This window comes from Coregonus clupeaformis, chromosome 8 (genome assembly GCF_020615455.1).
Source record: "Coregonus clupeaformis isolate EN_2021a chromosome 8, ASM2061545v1, whole genome shotgun sequence".
NCBI lineage: Eukaryota > Metazoa > Chordata > Actinopteri > Salmoniformes > Salmonidae > Coregonus > Coregonus clupeaformis.
The window spans coordinates 40,005,101-40,023,559 of NC_059199.1; the positions used below are offsets into that span (position 1 = coordinate 40,005,101).

The 18,459-nt window shown below is 46.4% G+C and overlaps 1 protein-coding gene across 2 annotated transcripts in view; it reads left to right on the plus strand.

Annotated features, from left to right (window-relative positions):
- Positions 1 to 18,459, plus strand: part of LOC121572027 (adhesion G protein-coupled receptor B2) — a 467,080-nt gene that overhangs the window by 274,302 nt on the left and 174,319 nt on the right. For both annotated transcript variants that reach the window (XM_041883878.2, XM_041883879.2), the window contains exon 13: positions 1,696 to 1,842. In XM_041883878.2, coding sequence (XP_041739812.2) covers positions 1,696 to 1,842 — 147 coding nt within the window. The remainder of the gene's footprint in view (positions 1 to 1,695; positions 1,843 to 18,459) is intronic.

The following is an 18,459-nucleotide window of genomic DNA, read 5'->3' on the forward strand; positions in this document are numbered from 1 at the left end:
CAGCTTGGTTTGAAGAAATCAACTGTGGGAGCAATTATTAGGAAATGGAAGACATACAAGACCACTGATAATCTCCCTCAATATGGGGCTCCACGCAAGATCTCACCCTGTGGGGTCAAAATGATCACAAGAACGGTGAGCAAAAATCCCAGAACCACACGGGGGAACCTAGTGAATGACCTGCAGAGAGCTGGGACCAAAGTAACAAAGCCTACCATCAGTAACACACTATGCCGCCAGGGACTCAAATCCTGCAGTGCCAGACGTGTCCCCCTGCTTAAGCAAGTACATGTCCAGGCCCGTCTGAAGTTTGCTAGAGTGCATTTGGATGATCCAGAAGAGGATTGGGAGAATGTCATATGGTCAGATGAAACCAAAAAATAACTTTTTGGTAAAAACTCAACTCGTCGTGTTTGGAGGACAAAGAATGCTGAGTTGCATCCAAAGAACACCATACCTACTGTGAAGAATGGGGGTGGAAACATCATGCTTTGGGGGCTGTTTTTCTGCAAAGGGACCAGGACGACTGATCCGTGTAAAGGAAAGAATGAATGGGGCCATGTTTCGTGAGATTTTGACTGAAAACCTCCTTCCATCAACAAGGGCATTGAAGATGAAACATGGCTGGGTCTTTCAGCATGACAATGATCCCAAACACACCGCCCAGGCAACGAAGGAGTTGCTTCGTAAGAAGCATTTCAAGGTCCTGGAGTGGCCTAGCCAGTCTCCAGATCTCAACCCCATAGAAAATCTTTGGAGGGAGTTGAAAGTCTGTGTTGCCCAGCGACAGCCCCAAAACATCACTGCTCTAGAGGAGATCTGCATGGAGGAATGGGCCAAAATACCAGCAACAGTGTGTGAAAACCTTGTGAAGACTTACAGAAAACGTTTGACCTGTGTCATTGCCAACAAAGGGTATATAACAAAGTATTGACAAACTTTTGTTATTGACCAAATACTTATTTTCCACCACAATTTGCAAATACATTCATAAAAAATCCTACAATGTGATTTTCTGGATTTTTTTCTCATTTTGTCTGTCATAGTTGACGTGTAACTATGTTGAAAATTACAGGCCTCTCTCATCTTTTTAAGTGGGAGAACTTGTACAATTGGTGGCTGACTAAATACTTTTTTCCCCCACTGTATATGGAGACTGTTTAGTGCCAAAAGTAAGGGGTTAAATACTGAACATGTAAAAATCTTTGTTATATCTCTCAGATATAGGACAGACACTTCAGAAAAAAATTCCTTTAGATTTTTTTAGTTGGGACTATCTGTTGTTCCATGAAGTGAATTTGTTATTCAATGCATTTGTATGGGCTAATAGCAGTAAGGCCAAAAAAATAAATGTCCAGAATTTTTGCAACACTCCCAATTACCAGTAATCATAACTCAATAAATACATTCTTAATTAGTTTGTCACAAGTTTTACTTTCCATTAATCAGCACCTCTCTACCTATTTTGGGTGTTCGTCAACTCATGATTTTTATTTGTCTCCATAGAGATAACGATCAATCAATCAATCAATCAAATTTTATTTATAAAGCCCTTTTTACATCAGCAGATATGTTTCGTTTCCATAGAGATAACAATATGTTTTGTCTCCATAGCGATAACAATATGTTTTGTCTCCATAGAGATAACAATTTGTTTTGTCTCCATAGTGATAACGATATGTTTTGTCTCCATAGTGATAACGATACAGCGAGAGCCCGTGACAGCGGTGTCCAGTGACATCAACTTCCCCATGAAGGGTAGGAGGGGAATGAAGGACTGGGCTCGATCCGCCGAAGACAAACTCTACATCCCCAAAGAGGTGTTCACCCTCACCTCCGAAGGTAAGATTATCTTATTCTTCATCATCATCATCATCATCATCATCTTCATCATCATAATAATCACATGCCTCATAATGAACTATGGCTTCATACATCGTCTAAAGACTCACTCTGACCTCACCACACTGATGTCAAGATGTCCTCACAAAGTGAATAATCAGGTGATCCTCCATAACTTTCATCTCTAGAGTTCTATGTTTGAGCTGCTTTTGAAACAAAACTCTAGTATACTAGCAATCTAGTATCTAGTAAACTTGCTAGCTACTTCAGTGGATATTGAACACAAATGTGTTAAATTATAGCCATGGTATGAAAGGGATAATCAACTCGGGGCTCTATGTGTTCTCTGGAAAATTATGCAACTTCGTGGAAGGTCAGTTCCACTCCACTAATGAGTCGTGGAACACACCTTCCACGTCATTCATTATTTTCCATAGAACGCATAGATAGCCCCTTGTTGATTATCCCTTACATATAACAGGGAACAATTGTCTCATGTCCTACTTTGAACGCCTCTTCAAATTGATCTGCACTTCTCACAATCAAACTGTATTCCCCAACAAGAAAACCTTTGAAATACGACTTATTATGGATGAACGTCAAATTTTGACAAATTAATTCCACGTGGTTAGAGGGTTAATTCCACGTGGTTACAGGGTTAATTCTGCATGGTTACAGGGATAAAACAGAAACAACTCAAAGGTTAACAGGTTAGCCATTAATTCAGTGTGGTTAAGGTTAAGGCTATGGTTTAGTCAAGGCTTAAAAATAAATAATTAAAACGACTCGCTATTACCATCAAGTAGGCTTGCTAGACCATTGTGAACTGTGGTGGCGCAGTGGTCTGAGCAGCGCGCCGTCCTCAATACCTTTTCAAATGTCCGGAATCAAAGTATTTGTCTAGGGCAGGGGTGTCAAACTCATTTTAGCTCAGGGGCCACATGGAGGAAAATCTATTCCCAAGTGGGCCGGACCGGAAAAATCATGGTGTATATATAACTTAAAAACAACAACTTCAGATTGTTTTCTTTGTTTTAATACGATCAACATACAACATAAAGCTGGAGCCTGAGGACAGTGTGTCCAAAATAGTACAAGCACAACATCACTATTAATCATGAAACACGTCAAGTTTATTTGAAAATTCTAAAGGAAAAGAACACACAAACACACAATGCCTCAGTGATTAACAGAACTGTTTCACAGATCACAGAACTATATCAGGGTGTCATTTCTCAGGCAGAAATGTAGATAAAAATAATGAAATCCTGTTCCCCAAACAAGTGCAAGAACCACAGAGTCAAGAATAGGTTAAATATACAAATAAAATCAATTAAAAACAATAGCACATCAACATAAAAACATAAACATAAAGCTGAAAGCGTTGCTCAAACTCCCGTAACAGTCCCGTTATTTTATCTTTGAACCGCTTCATGTCTGCCACATGTTGGGTCGCGTACACATTTTTCAGACAGGGGAAGTGAGCTGCATCACCACCGGCAAGTTGCGTCTCCCACAATGACAGCTTCAACTTGAAAGAACGTATGCTGTCATAATACTGCGTGACAACTTTGTTGCGCCCTTGCAGCTGTTTGTTCAAGTTATTCAGGTGCTCTGTAACATCCACCATAAATGCAAGGTCCTGCATCCATTCTGCGGAATGAAATTCTAACACTGGTTTGCCCTTTTCTTCCATGAACTGTTCAATTTCTTCTCGTAAATCAAAGAAACGCCTCAGCACAGCACCTCGGCTTAACCATCTTACCTCAGTGTGGTATGGTAGGCCATAGATGTGGTCTTTCTCTCTGAGAAGGCTGTCAAACTGACGGTGATTCAGGCTTCTGGATCGGATGAAATTAACAGTTTGGATGACCACCTTCATGACATTATCCATCTCTAATGACTTGCAACACAAAGCCTCCTGGTGCAAAATACAGTGAAAAGTCAAAAAATCACGTCCTCCATTTGCAGATTGCACTTTCTCTCTGAACTTTGTCACAACGCCTGCTTTTTTCCCGATCATTGAGGGCACACCATTTGTAGCCAGGCTGACAGCGCGGGACCAGTCCACTCCGACCCTGTCCAGCGCGCCGACGAGTGCGGTAACAATATCAGCTGCTGTCGTTGTATCTGTCATCGGCACCAACTCCACGAACTCCTCGGTGACGGTCAATGTGTCATCAACTCCGCGGATGAAAATGGCCAGTTGTGCAACATCTGTAATGTCCGTGCTTTCATCAATTGCAACCGAAAACGCAATAAATGACTTTACTTTTTGCTTCAACTGGCTGTCCAAATCCACTGAAAGATCGGAAATCCTGTCTGCAACTGTGTTTCTTGTCAGGCTGATATTTGCAAAAGCCTGCCGCTTTTCAGGGCACACAATCTCTGCTGCCTTCATCATGCATGTTTTTACAAATTCACCCTCACTAAATGGTTTTGAAGCCACTGCGATTTCATTAGCAATGAGGTAGCTAGCTTTCACTGCAGCGTCACTGATGTCTCGGCTGTGAGTAAACACAGACTGCTGTTTCTTCAGACCCGCCAACAGTTCATTCACCTTCTCTCATCTCCGCTGTCCTTGAAAGTTGTCATATTTGTCGGCATGAAGACTCACATAGTGGCGACGAAGGTTATATTCTTTCAGCACTGCAACATGCTCTGAACACACCAAGCACACAGCTTTCCCATTCAATTCCATGAATAAATAGGATGACCATTTTTCTTGGAACACTCTGCACTCTGCGTCCACTTTTCTCTTTTTTGACAGAGACATATTGGGGCAATGAGGGTGCCAAAGCACATAATGTTAAAAGTAGAAGCCGTAATAAATATTGCGGGCAAAAAAAAGTAGCTCATTGGCTGCACGTGCTTGACCTACTTGCTCTGCCCCGGTATAAACAGTTTGCTTGCTTAACACAATTGCTATTGCGCCATCCAGTGGACGCAATTGGAACAGCAGTTTATTTTATTGAAAAATTGCAGCGCATTTTTATACTGTAAAAAATATAAAAAAATATATATATATATATATTTTTCAAAATCATCTCGCGGGCCGGATTAAACCCGTTTGCGGGCCTGATCCGGCCCGCGGGCCGTACGTTTGACACCCCTGGTCTAGGGATTAGGCTAATATTCCCATGCCCTACTTTGCAGAGAGGTAGACCGAAAAACACAGAGAGGCAAAGGAGAAGAGGGGAGAATTGGACATAAAAAGATAGATAGATAGATAGATAGATAGATAGATAGATAGATAGATAGATAGATAGATAGATAGATAGATAGATAGATAGATAGATAGATAGATAGATAGATAGATAGATAGATAGATAGATAGATAGATAGATAGATAGATAGATAGATAGATAGATTCCCCCTCTCTCTCCCTCATCCCCCTTCTCTCTCCCTCATCCCCTCTCTCTCCCTCATCCCCCATCTCTCTCTCTCTCTCTCTCTCTCTCTCTCTCTCTCTCTCTCTCTCTCTCTCTCTCTCTCTCTCTCTCTCTCTCTCTCTCTCTCTCTCTCTCTCTCTCTCTCTCTCTCTCTCAATTCAATTCAATTCAACAGACTTTATTGACATGGCAAGTTAAATTACTTACATTGTCATATTATACATATAACAAAAATGGTGGGACCAACATCAATACTAATAGTAGTAGTGGAAATGGTATTACCATTAACAGCAACTACAACAACAATATTAATAAGAATAACAATACATTAAAGCAATAGTAGTAGACCAGTCTCAACATGACTTATATAGTTTCAAATTCTTGTACTGAATGATAATTTTGGGAAAGAAAGATTCTGTTAGGTCTGAGTATTTGTCACATAGGAAATGCAGCTCTGTCTCTACCTCTCCCCGGGGGCAGAGTGAGCACAGCCTGTCCTCTCTGGGAAGCCAGGTTTGCCTGTAACGACCGATCTCTATAGCCAGACTGTGCTCACTGAGTCTGTACCTAGTCATTGTTTTCCTCAGTTTCCCATCAGTCACAGTGGTCAGATAGTCTGTTTAGAGCCAAATAGCATTGAAGTTTACTTAGATTTTTTGTGGTGTCTTTCCAATAGGTGATATATTTTTCTTTTTGCTTTGTGATGATTTGGTTGGGCCAGATTTTCTGAGTGCTGAGTCCTGAGCCTCTATGAGGTTGGTTTGGGTTAGTGAACTGAGCCTCAGAACCAGCTGGCTGAGGGGAAACGTATCTTGTTTCATCTCTTGACATTGTATAGCTGTGTGATGGAATGTTTTGGGGTCACTTGTTTTTAGATGGTTGTAAAATCTGATGGCTCTTTTTTCCTTTTGAATAAGGAGGGGGTATTGGCCCAATTCTGCTCTACATGCGTTATTTGGAAATTTTCTTTGCACTTGCAATATAGTCTTGCAAAACTCTGCATGCAGTATTTCGATTGGATGTTTGTCCCATTTGGTAAATTCATTATTAGAGAGCGGACCCCATACTTCGCTGCCATAAAGAGCAATTGGTTCTATAACTGATTGGAAATTGTTGAGCCAGATTCTAATTGGAATTTCGATTTCAATGTCCTTTTAATGGCACAGAATGCTCTTCTTGCTTTGTCTCTCAGCTCATTCACAGCCATGTAAAAGCTACCTGTGTTGCTGATATTTAGTCCTAGATACATGTCGTTTTTGGTGTGTTCTAATAGAACTGTGTCCAAATAGAATTTATTTTTGTCATCCTGATTTCCTGACCTTTTTTGGAATATCATTATATTCGTTTTTTTAGATTAACGGTCAGAGCCCAGGTCTGACAGAACCTTTGTAGATGATCTAGATGCTGCTGTAACCCCTCCTTAGTGCGAGACAGTAGCCCCAGCTAATCTGCGTACAGCAGACACTTGATTTCAGTGTTGTATAGGGTGAGACCAGGTGCTGCCGATTCTTCTAATGTTTTTACCAATTCATTAATGTAGATGTTAAATAGTGTTGGACTTATTGGGCAGCCCTGTTTCACTCCATGTCCCTGAGAGAAGAAGTCTGTTTGCTTGTTGCCAATTTTAACGTCACATTTGTTTTTAGTGTACATTGATTTAATAACATCATATGTTTTCCCTCCAATGCAACTTTCTATTAGTTTATAAAAAGCCCTTCGTGCCAAATTGAATCAAATGCTTTCTTGAAGTCTTCAAAACACGAGTAGATTTTGCCTTTGTTTTGGTTTACTTACAATTAGAGTGTGGAGGGTGTAAATGTGGTCTGTTGTACGATAATCTTTAAAAAATCCAATCTGGCTTCTGCTTAGGACGTTGTATTTATCAAGGAAATTATGTAGTCTGCTATTTATGATACTACAGAGAATTTTCCCCAAGTTGCTGTTAATGCAAATTCCTCTGTAATTATTTGGGTCAAATGTGTCTCCATTTTTATAGATTGGTGTGATCAATCCTTGGTTCCAAATATCTGGGAAAATACCTGCAGTTAGGATAAAGTTGAAGAGTTTGAGTATAGCCAATTTGAATTTGTGGTCTATATAATTATTGTTCTGTAATTGAGGTATCCACAGGATTCTGATAGTCTTTGACTGCTGATTTAAGGATTTGTAATGTTTCTTGTATATGTTGTTCTTTGTTATATTGCTGTAGAGGTTTGCAAAGTCATTTCTCCACATATCCCCATTTTGGATAGCCAATTCCTCATGATGAGGTTTACATTTTTTACATTTTTAGTCATTTAGCAGACGCTCTTATCCAGAGCGACTTACAGGAGCAATTAGGGTTAAGTGCCTTGCTCAAGGGCACATCGACAGATTTTTCACCTAGTCGGCTCGGGGATTAGAACCAGCGACCTTTCGGTTACTGGCACAACGCTCTTAACCACTAAGCTACCTGCCGCCCAGGTTTGTTTAATTTATTCAAATTCTCCCAGAAGTGGTTTGATTCTATGGATTACTCAATTACATCCAGCTGATTTCAAATGTGCTGTTCCTTTTTTGTTCTTAGGGTGTGTTTGTATTGCTTCAGTGTTTCCCCATATTGAAGGCGTATATATTTGTTGTCTGGGTCTCTGTGTTTTTGATTATATATATTTCTCAATGACTTTCTTAGATTTTTGCAATCATTATCAAACCATTTTTCATTATCTATTCTTTTTCGTTTGCTCTTTTGTTTCTTTAGATTAGCCAAGTAGGCTAATTTGTCAAATATAAAGTTTATGTTCCAAACGGCCAAATTTACACCTTCATTGCTGTAGGAGAATGTTAAGGCTAAAAAGTTGTCCAGGAGAGATTGTATTTTTTGGCTACTAATTGCTTTTTGGTAGATTTCTGTACTGTTTGCACTCCATTTATAGGCCTGTTTAGTACCATGTAATTTATTGGGCCTTGATGCTTCATGGTTGGGTTCTGCTCTTCTCAGATACACTGTGATTTTACTGTGGTCTGAGAGAGGTGTTAGTGGGCTGACTGTGAAGGCTCTGAGAGACTCTGGGTTGAGGTCGGTGATGAAGTAGTCTACAGTACTGCTGCCAAGGGATGAACTGTAGGTGTACCTACCAAAAGAGTCCCATCTTAGCCTACCATTGACTATGTAAAGACCCAGTGTTCGACAGCGCTTCAGGAGCTGTACTCCATTTTTGTTTTTCAATTTGTCATAGTTGTTTCTGTGGGGGTATGTGGGGAGGGAAAGGTTGTTGCTTCCCGGTAGGTGTTTGTCTCCATGACTGTTAATAGTGTCTAGTTCTTCTGCTGTTCTAGCATTCAGGTCTCCACAGACCAGTACGCTGCCTTGGGCCTGAAACTCTCTTCATTGAAGTAGGGTGACTCTGAGGGGGGAATGTATGTGGCACAGAGGAATACATTTTTATTTGTTAAGATAGCCTCCTTGTTGATTTTTAGCCAGATAAAGAATTCTCCTGTTTTGATCAATTCGATTGAATTGGATAGTTCAGATTTATACCATATTAGCATTCTTCCTGAGTCTCTGTCCTGTGTGATTCCTTTTAATTTGGTGGATGGTACGATTATCTCCCTATAACCTAGCTGACAGCCAGTGGAAACATCACCTCTGCACCATGTTTCCTGTAGTACTGTCACGAATTCAGCCGAGGCTGCCCCTCCTCCTTGCTTGAGCAGGTTTTGGCGTTCGTCGTCACCGGCTTACTAGCCACTACCGCTCCATTTATCATCACTCCACTTGTCTTGTCTTGTCAATCACACACACCTGGTACTCATTCCCTCATTAGTCTGTGTATACAGTGGAGAAAACAAGTATTTAGTCAGCCACCAATTGTGCAAGTTCTCCCACTTAAAAAGATGAGAGAGGCCTGTAATTTTCATCATAGGTACACGTCAACTATGACAGACAAAATGAGAAAAAAAATCCAGAAAATCACATTGTAGGATTTTTTATGAATTTATTTGCAAATTATGGTGGAAAATAAGTATTTGGTCAATAACAAAAGTTTCTCAATTATTAGGCTTGGTGGGGGACTCAGGTGCAGAGACGGACACACGGACAACAGAGGGTGAATTAGGATGTCGTTTATTCAGCGTGAATTGGCAGAGAGAAACAGTTCAGGGTGGAATAGCTTCAGACCGGGGTAGGAGCTGAGTGGGGGGAGAGCCAGTAGTCCGGAGAGCTGGATGACGAGGATATCAGACAACAGATGAGCAGGTTGCGGCGTGGGAATGGCAGGTAGGCAGGCAGCAGGAACAGACGGGATCACAGGTAGTGTAGGAACGAACTGGCGCTGGAGAGGTGTCCAGCCCGGGTAGATAACTGCTGGTTGATTGATGACAATGAGCCGCAGCTGGAAGTAACGGAGCATGAGAGAGAATGGCCACGCCCCCTGACCTAGATCCTCTGACTGGGCTGCACAGCAGGGGGAGACAGACACAGACAACACACACACACAGGGGAAAAAGGAAAAGGGAAACAAGCGGGAACCCGGACCAACAGTGCCGAACCGTAACAGTACCCCCCCTCAACGGGCGCCACCCGGCGACCCACCCGGCTTGTCAGGGTGGTCCCTATGGAAGTCAGCCACCAGCTGCGGATCCAGTATAAATCGTCGGGAATCCAGGACCTCTCCTCGGGACCGTATCCCTCCCAGTCCACCAGGTACTGAAGCCCTCTACCACGCCTCCGGACGTCCAGCAGTCTCCGCACCGTGTAGGCTGGATGGTGCAGTCCAATAATACGCGGTGGCGGAGGGGGATCCACAGGCGGACACAAAGGGCTGGAGGAGACCAGCTTCAGCTGGGACACGTGAAATGTAGGATGGACTCTCATGGCCTGGGGAAGCTTCAACCGAACAGCCGAAGGGTTGATGATGGAGTCGATCTCGAAGGACCCAAATACCGGGCGACAGCTTACGGGAGTCAGTGCGCAGGGGGATGTTGCTGGAGGAGAGCCAGACTCGCTGACCAGGCTGGAACTGGGGAGCGACTACCCTGTGCCTGTCCGCCACCCTCTTGTTACGCTCTGCTGTCTGTAGAAGGGCCTCACGGGTGTCCACCCACACCTTGCGGCAGCGACGAAGGTTATCCTGAACTGACGGGACGGCTAACTCCTTTTCTTGAGACGGGAACAATGGCGGTTGGTACCCCAAAGCCGCCTCAAAGGTGAGAGGCCGGTGGCAGATGAGGTGAGGGAATTGTGGGCATATTCGACCCACGGGAGATGTTTGGCCCAGGTGGACGGGTTCTGGGACGTCACACAGCGTAGAGCAGCCTCCAGGTCCTGATTGGTCCTCTCAGTCTGGCCATTGGACTGGGGATGGAAACCTGATGAGAGACTGACAGAGGCACCCAGAGCCGAACAAAACTCCCTTCCATACCCGAGAAATGAACTGTGGACCTCTATCGGACACTATGTCCACAGGTATTCCATGGGGACGGAATACATGTAGGACAAAGAGGTCGGCTGTCTCACTGGCAGACGGTAATTTTGGTAATGCAACAAAATGGGCAGATTTAGAGAATCTGTCCACGATGGTGAGTATGGTGTCATTACCCTCAGACATAGGAAGTCCAGTGACGAAGTCCAAGGCCACGTGAGACCAAGGACGACTCGGGACTGGGAGAGGCTCGCAGCAGGCCCGAAGGAGCCCTGTGGGAAGCCTTATTTTGGGCACAGATGGAACAGGCCGCCACGTACTCCCGGACGTCAGCCTCGGCGGATGGCCACCAAAAGTGCCTCTTAAGTAGCGACAGTGTACGGTTCATACCAGGGTGGCAGGAGAATCGTGAGGTGTGGATCCAGTTGAGCACTTGCAGGCCGCACGGCTGCGGGAACATAGAGAAGGTCGGGGGCCATCGGCCGGTCCAGGTTCCAACTCTTGTGCCGATCGGACGAGGGACTCGATTTCCCAGTGAACAGCCGCCACCAAACAGGAAGCGGGCAGAACAGGTTCAGGATTGCTGAAGTCTTCATTGTCTGTAAACTGGCGAGAGAGCATCAGGCTTGACATTACGTGTGCCAGGACGATATGTTAAAATAAACTTGAACCTGCTGAAGAACAGAGCCCATCTGGCCTGACGGGAGTTCAGCCTCTTGGATGACTGGATGTAAGCCAGGTTCTTGTGGTCTGTCCAGACTATGAAGGGTTGCTCTGCTCCGTCTAGCCAGTGCCTCCACTCCTCCAACGCCAACTTGACAGCAAGCAACTCCCGGTTACCCACGTCGTAGTTCTTCTCAGCAGGGGTCAATCTCCTGAGAAAAAGGCCACAGGATGGAGCTTCTGGTCCGTGGGGGAACGTTGTGACAGGACTGCCCCCACCCCCGAATCAGAGGCGTCCACTTCCACAATAAACTGCAAACTAGTGTCTGGATGAATAAGAACAGGTGAGGTGGTGAACAGTTCCTTCAATGTACTCACAGCTGACTCGGCCTCAGGCGTCCACAGGAATGGCACCTTAGGGGAGGTGAGCTTGGTCAGGGGGCAACCACTCGGCTGAAACCCCTGATGAAGCGGCGGTAGAAGTTGGCGAAGCCCAGGAAGCGTTGCTAGCTGCTTCCGAGACGTGGGTGTGGGCCACTCCACAACCGCTCTGATCTTGTCAGGGTCTGGTGACACTTGTCCCCGCTCGATAATAAAGCCCAAAAAGGGGACGGACTGCGGTGGAACTCACATTTTTCTGCTTTCACATACAGTTTATTTTCCATGAGGCGTTGGAGAACCAGACGGACGTGGGAGACGTGTTCATCCTGTGACTTAGAGAATATTAGAATGTCATCCAAATAGACAAACACAAAACGGTGTAGAAAATCCCTCAACACATCGTTAACCATGGCCTGAAACACTGCTGGGGCGTTAGTGAGACCGAATGGCATGACTAGGTATTCAAAGTGTCCGAGAGGGGTATTGAACCCAGTCTTCCATTCGTCTCCCGGCCTGATCCTAACGAGGTGGTAAGCGTTACGTAGGTCGAGTTTGGTAAACACGGTGGCACCATGAAGGGGTTCAAATGCTGAGTTGATGAGAGGCAGAGAGTACGTATTTCTGACTGTGATGTTATTAAGTCCTCTGTAGTCAATGCAGGGGGCGTAATGTTTTGTCCTTCTTCTCTACAAAAAAGAACCCAGCACCAACAGCGGAAGATGAGGGACGAATGATGCCAGAGGGCTAGGGAGTCGCCTATGCAGGTTTCCATAGCTTCTCTCTCAGGACGGGACAGATTGAAAAGCCGACTGGACGGCAAAGGGGCTCCAGGCAGTAACTCAATAGCGCAATCGTATGGCCTATGAGGTGGTAATGAAAGTGCCTTGGACTTACTGAATACCTCGGCCAGGTCCAGGTACTCCTCAGGGACTGAAGAGAGGTCTGGGGTTTTGACAGGGGAAGCAGGGAACCTACCGAGGGCGGAATAGCCGACCCAAGGCAAACAGAATGGCAGTGAGTGCTCCAACTGTGTATTTTGTGGTTTTGCCAGTCAATATGGGGTTGTGAATGCTAAGCCAAGGAAACCGAGGATAAGGGGGAGGCCGAGGAGGAGACTACTTTAAACTGGATGGTTTCTTTGTGATTGCCGGACAGCATGAGAGAAACGGGGACAGTTTGATGGGTGATGTTGGCAAACTGATGGCCGTCAATAGCGGTTACTGTTATAGGCTTAGGCAGGGGGCTTAACAGGGATCTCAGCCTGAGTGACCAGGGTTAACGTCAAGGAAACTATCCTCAGCACCAGAGTCGATGAGAGCAGCTAGTGGGAGAGATAGATTCCTGAACTGGACTGTAGCTGGGATAACTAGACGGGGGTGCTGTGGGCATTGAGTCAGGTGTAGCACTCCGCAAGTATGCCCACTTTTACCTGCGAGCTTGGTCTTTTGGGCGAACCGGACAGTTAACCAGGAAATGAGTGCGGTCCCCACAGTACATGCACTCACCAGCCCGCATGCGCCGTTCCTTTTCGGCAGGGGACAGACGAGCACGGCCCAGCTGCATGGGCTCGTCTAGTTCCGTGGAGGGATCCGCTGCGGTGTGTGGGCGGTGTCCGAGTGGTGGTGTAGCTCGGGCTGCAGAAAGCGAGGGGCCCCCGCCTGCGGTGTGGACCCGACCGCCTCTCTCCTGTCTCCTCTCCCGTAGCCTGTTGTCTATTCGTGTAGCAAGGGAAACGAGAACATGAAGGTTAGCAGGCTCATCACGAACAGCTAGTTCATTCTTAATCGTGTCACTTAGACCGTTAACAAACGCTCTCCTGAAGAGCTTCGTCATTCCACTTGGAATCGGCTGCCAAGGTCCAAAAATCAATGGCGTATTCAGCCACGCTACCCGTGCCCTGTCGTAGCTTCAATAGTCTCTTTGTGGCGGTCCCGGCATGGTCGGGTGATCAAACACAACTTTCAATTGAGAGGAAAAATCGTCAAACGACAGGCTGGCAATCTGCTGAGTAGAACAAGCCGCTTCTGCCCAAATCAAAGCTTTGCCCCTCATTAACCCCAGTGCGTAATGTACCTTTGAGGATTCCGTGGAGAAAGACAGGGGCTTCTTTTTGGAACACCAAGCGGCACTGAAGCAGGAAACCACGGCATTTGTTCAGGTCCCCGGTGAAAGGTTCGGGTGAGGTTGTAGGGGGTTCCCGAGGGCAGGAGCGGAAGCCGAGCCTGGAGCCACTGTAGGAGGAACAGGCGGAGGAGAAGCAGAGGGAGGAAGGGTAGTGAGTGTTACCAGGTTAGCTACCTGAGAGGTGAGATGAGATACTTGATCCAACAACTGCTGGTTGTTATCCACAAGAGTCCGGATGAGTTGGTCGTGTTGTCCCAATAACATTCCCTGTGAATGGAGGCGCGTTGTATCGCCATCACCCGTTGTTTCATGTGGCATCTCTGCTGAGTCCATGTTTGGCCAGTTCGTTCTATTAGGCTTGGTGGGGGACTCAGGTGCAGAGACGGACACACGGACAACAGAGGTGAATTAGGATGTCGTTTATTCAGCGTGAATTGGCAGAGAGAAACAGTTCAGGGTGGAATAGCTTCCAGACCCGGGGTAGGAGCTGAGTGGGGGGAGAGCCAGTAGTCCGGAGAGCTGGATGACGAGGATATCAGACAGACAGATGAGCAGGTTGCGGCGTGGGAATGGCAGGTAGGCAGGCAGCAGGAACAGACGGGATCACAGGTAGTGTAGGAACGAACTGGCGCTGGAGAGGTGTCCAGCCCGGGTAGATAACTGCTGGTTGATTGATGACAATGAGCCGCAGCTGGAAGTAACGGAGCATGAGAGAGAATGGCCACGCCCCCTGACCTAGATCCTCTGACTGGGCTGCACAGCAGGGGGGGACAGACAGACAACACACACACACAGGGAAAAAGGAAAAGGGAAACAAGCGGGAACCGGACCAACAGTGCCGAACCGTAACATCAATACTTTGTTATATACCCTTTGTTGGCAATGACACAGGTCAAACATTTTCTGTAAGTCTTCACAAGGTTTTCACACACTGTTGCTGGTATTTTGGCCCATTCCTCCATGCAGATCTCCTCTAGAGCAGTGATGTTTTGGGGCTGTCGCTGGGCAACACGGACTTTCAACTCCCCTCCAAAGATTTTCTATGGGGTTGAGATCTGGAGACTGGCTAGGCCACTCCAGGACCTTGAAATGCTTCTTACGAAGCCACTCCTTCGTTGCCCGGGCGGTGTGTTTGGGATCATTGTCATGCTGTAAGACCCAGCCACGTTTCATCTTCAATGCCCTTGCTGATGGAAGGAGGTTTTCACTCAAAATCTCACGATACATGGCCCCATTCATTCTTTCCTTTACACGGATCAGTCGTCCTGGTCCCTTTGCAGAAAAACAGCCCCAAAGCATGATGTTTCCACCCCCATGCTTCACAGTAGGTATGGTGTTCTTTGGATGCAACTCAGCATTCTTTGTCCTTCAAACACGACGAGTTGAGTTTTTACCAAAAGGTTATATTTTGGTTTCATCTGACCATATGATGTTCTCCCAATCCTCTTCTGGATCATCCAAATGCACTCCAGCAAACTTCAGACGGGCCTGGACATGTACTGGCTTAAGCAGGGGGACACGTCTGGCACTGCAGGATTTGAGTCCCTGGCGGCGTAGCGTGTTACTGATGGTAGGCTTTGTTACTTTGGTCCCAGCTCTCTGCAGGTCATTCACTAGGTCCCCCCGTGTGGTTCTGGGATTTTTGCTCACCGTTCTTGTGATCATTTTGACCCCACGGGGTGAGATCTTGCGTGGAGCCCCAGATCGAGGGAGATTATCAGTGGTCTTGTATGTCTTCCATTTCCTAATAATTGCTCCCACAGTTGATTTCTTCAAACCAAGCTGCTTACCTATTGCAGATTCAGTCTTCCCAGCCTGGTGCAGGTCTACAATTTTGTTTCTGGTGTCCTTTGACAGCTCTTTGGTCTTGGCCATAGTGGAGTTTGGAGTGTGACTGTTTGAGGTTGTGGACAGGTGTCTTTAATACTGATAACAAGTTCAAACAGGTGCCATTAATACAGGTAACGAGTGGAGGACAGAGGAGCCTCTTAAAGAAGAAGTTTCAGGTCTGTGAGAGCCAGAAATCTTGCTTGTTTGTAAATGACCAAATACTTATTTTCCACCATAATTTGCAAATAAATTCATTTAAAATCCTACAATGTGATTTTCTGGATTTTTTTTCTCAATTTGTCTGTCATAGTTGACGTGTATCTATGATGAAAATTACAGGCCTCTCTCATCTTTTTAAGTGGGAGAACTTGCACATTTTGGTGGCTGACTAAATACTTTTTTCCCCCACTGTAAGTGTTCCCTCTGCCCCCTTGTTCTTTGTGAGTGATTGTTCGTTGTGAGAGTGAGTAGCTCGGTTGATTTTCCCTTGTGCTAGTTTCGTTCTGTCGCTATATATGCTACATTATTGTACACTGAATAAACTCTTGATTTCTGTGTTTTACCTCTTGTGCCTGACTCCGTCATTCACACCTTATCACAAGTACTACAATATCAACATCATAAATGTCTTTAAGGAAGTCTGGGTTTCTGCTCTTTAGCCCAAAAGCAGAGGACTTCAATCCTTGTAAATTCCAACATGCAACGTAAAAAGATTTCATAACTGTTTTTTATTTACCTTCAAAATGAGATAAACACTCACAATCCAACAATAACTATTAAAATATGATTTTTCAATTAACGTAAACTCGTATTATGCAAATTAGATGTGTTTATCATTTAAGATAGCATCCACTTGGGTGGATGTAGTGTGAGGATGGTGGAGTTCTTGTGCTCATCTTACCATGACCCTTTGCCTATCACATGTGAGCATAGTAGACTCAGCATTTGTTTAATGTCACTCATTTCGTTGGTGGGGGCTGGGCAAGTTGCTCCTCTCACAGCCTGTGCGTAGCTCTGCCTGCCGGGCTGTGGCTCCTCCAGGTGTGGGTCTGCGGTGGGGGGGAGGGGGGTGGTAGGCCTCGTCTGGGTGGGTCTGAAGCTGGGCTGAGGTGGTATGTGCTGCGTTGGCTGTGGTGGGCATTGAGGTTGGTGGTGCTGTGGCCGTGGCTGGGGGGTCCAGGGTGCTGGTCCAGGGTGTTGTCTCGGTGATCTCGGGGGGGTGGAGATTGCTCCGCTGTTCCTGGGTGGAGAGGTCGGGCTGTGGTTTAAAGCGACATCCTTGAGAGTCTCCCTGTACAGATCAACATGGTCATAGAGACAGTCCAGATCGAGGGTGGGATGGTGGGCCAGGTGTACATTGGGTCGCAGGGCACAGTCCCGGGAGAGGCTGGTGTTTATTATTTGGATTGTGGCAGGGTGGAAGTCCTTCCTCTGTAGAAGGGTTGACACCACGATCCTTGAGGCCTCAATCACTCCCCCTAGTGAAGTCGCCACCCTCTGCTGCTCAGCACGCAGGTCGTTGCTTCCGGTGTATATGACCGAGCTGGGCCTTATCAAGCAGCTTCATGGCACTCTGCATTGTTGGGCACCATACCTTTCTCCTTTTGTGTCTAGGTAAACGTTTATTCTCCTGAACAAACTTCCCATTTGAGTCCATCAACAAGATGATCTCAGCCAGTGTTTCATCTGGACTGGAGGGGTTAGAGTGGGGGCTGGTGGGTGTTGGAGCTGGGGTGTGGCTGGTCTGTGCCGGTGATGCTGTCAGTGGGAGGCTGTTCTGTGGGCTGGGGGGAGGCATGCAGCCGGCAGGACTGGGGAGGACTGGCTGGTTGAGGTGGGCTCCTCTGCTGTGTGAGGGCAGGTCATAGAGTGGTGAACTAGCTGCTCCTGCAGCCTGTCCTCTGTTCTCATTCTCTCCTTATCTCCTCTCTTAGTGCGGTCAGCTCATTATTACTGCTCTGCCTGTCTTTTTGGAGCTCTCTCACCTCCTTTGTTAGATCAGTCAGCTCTCTCTTGAGTCCGTCTATCTCTTCCTGAACTTCTTTCAGCTGTGTTGCAAGGCTGCTGTCCTGCTCTGTCCGCACCTTGGTTAGGAGCTCCACTAAGGTGTGGATGTCTGGTTGCTGTTTGCTCACACTTTCCCTGAGCAGGACCATCTCCCCCTCCATTTTGGTGAACTCATCCCTCATGGCAGCCATGGTGGTGAGGAGGGCATGAGCATGCTCTGCATTGAGGGGGTAGCTCTCCTCCTGGGGCGTGTCCTCCATTATCGTGGGAAGAGAGGTGCTGGATGTGCCTTTTTGGGTGGGGATAATGGGGGTGAGGGTGTTGCTGGTGGGAGGGCATGTCACCTCCTTCTCTCTCTCTGCTCTCTCCTTAATTCTCTCTCTCTCTCTCTCTCTCTCTCTCTCTCCCTCATCCCCCCTTTCTCTCTCTCCTCTCTCTCTCTGTCTCTCTCCCTCATCCTCTCTCTCTCTCTCTCTCTCTCCCTTACCCCCTCTCAATCTCTCGCTCTCTCTCTCTCTGTCTCTCTCCCCATCTCTCTCTCTCTCTTTGTCTCTCTCTCTCTCTCTCTCTCTCTCTCTCTCTCTCTCTCTCTCTCTCTCTCTCTCTCTCTCTCTCTCTCTCTCTCTCTCTCTCTGTCTCTCTCCCCATCTCTCTCTCTCTCTTTCTCTCTCTCTGGCTCTCTCTCTCTCTCTCTCTATCTCTCTCTCTGGCTCTCTCTCTCTCCCTGCACCCGCATTTTTCCTTTATCTCCCTCTGTCTCCCTGACAGGGCCTTTCTGTCCCTCTGTCTCCCTGACAGGGCCTTTCTCTCCCTCTGTG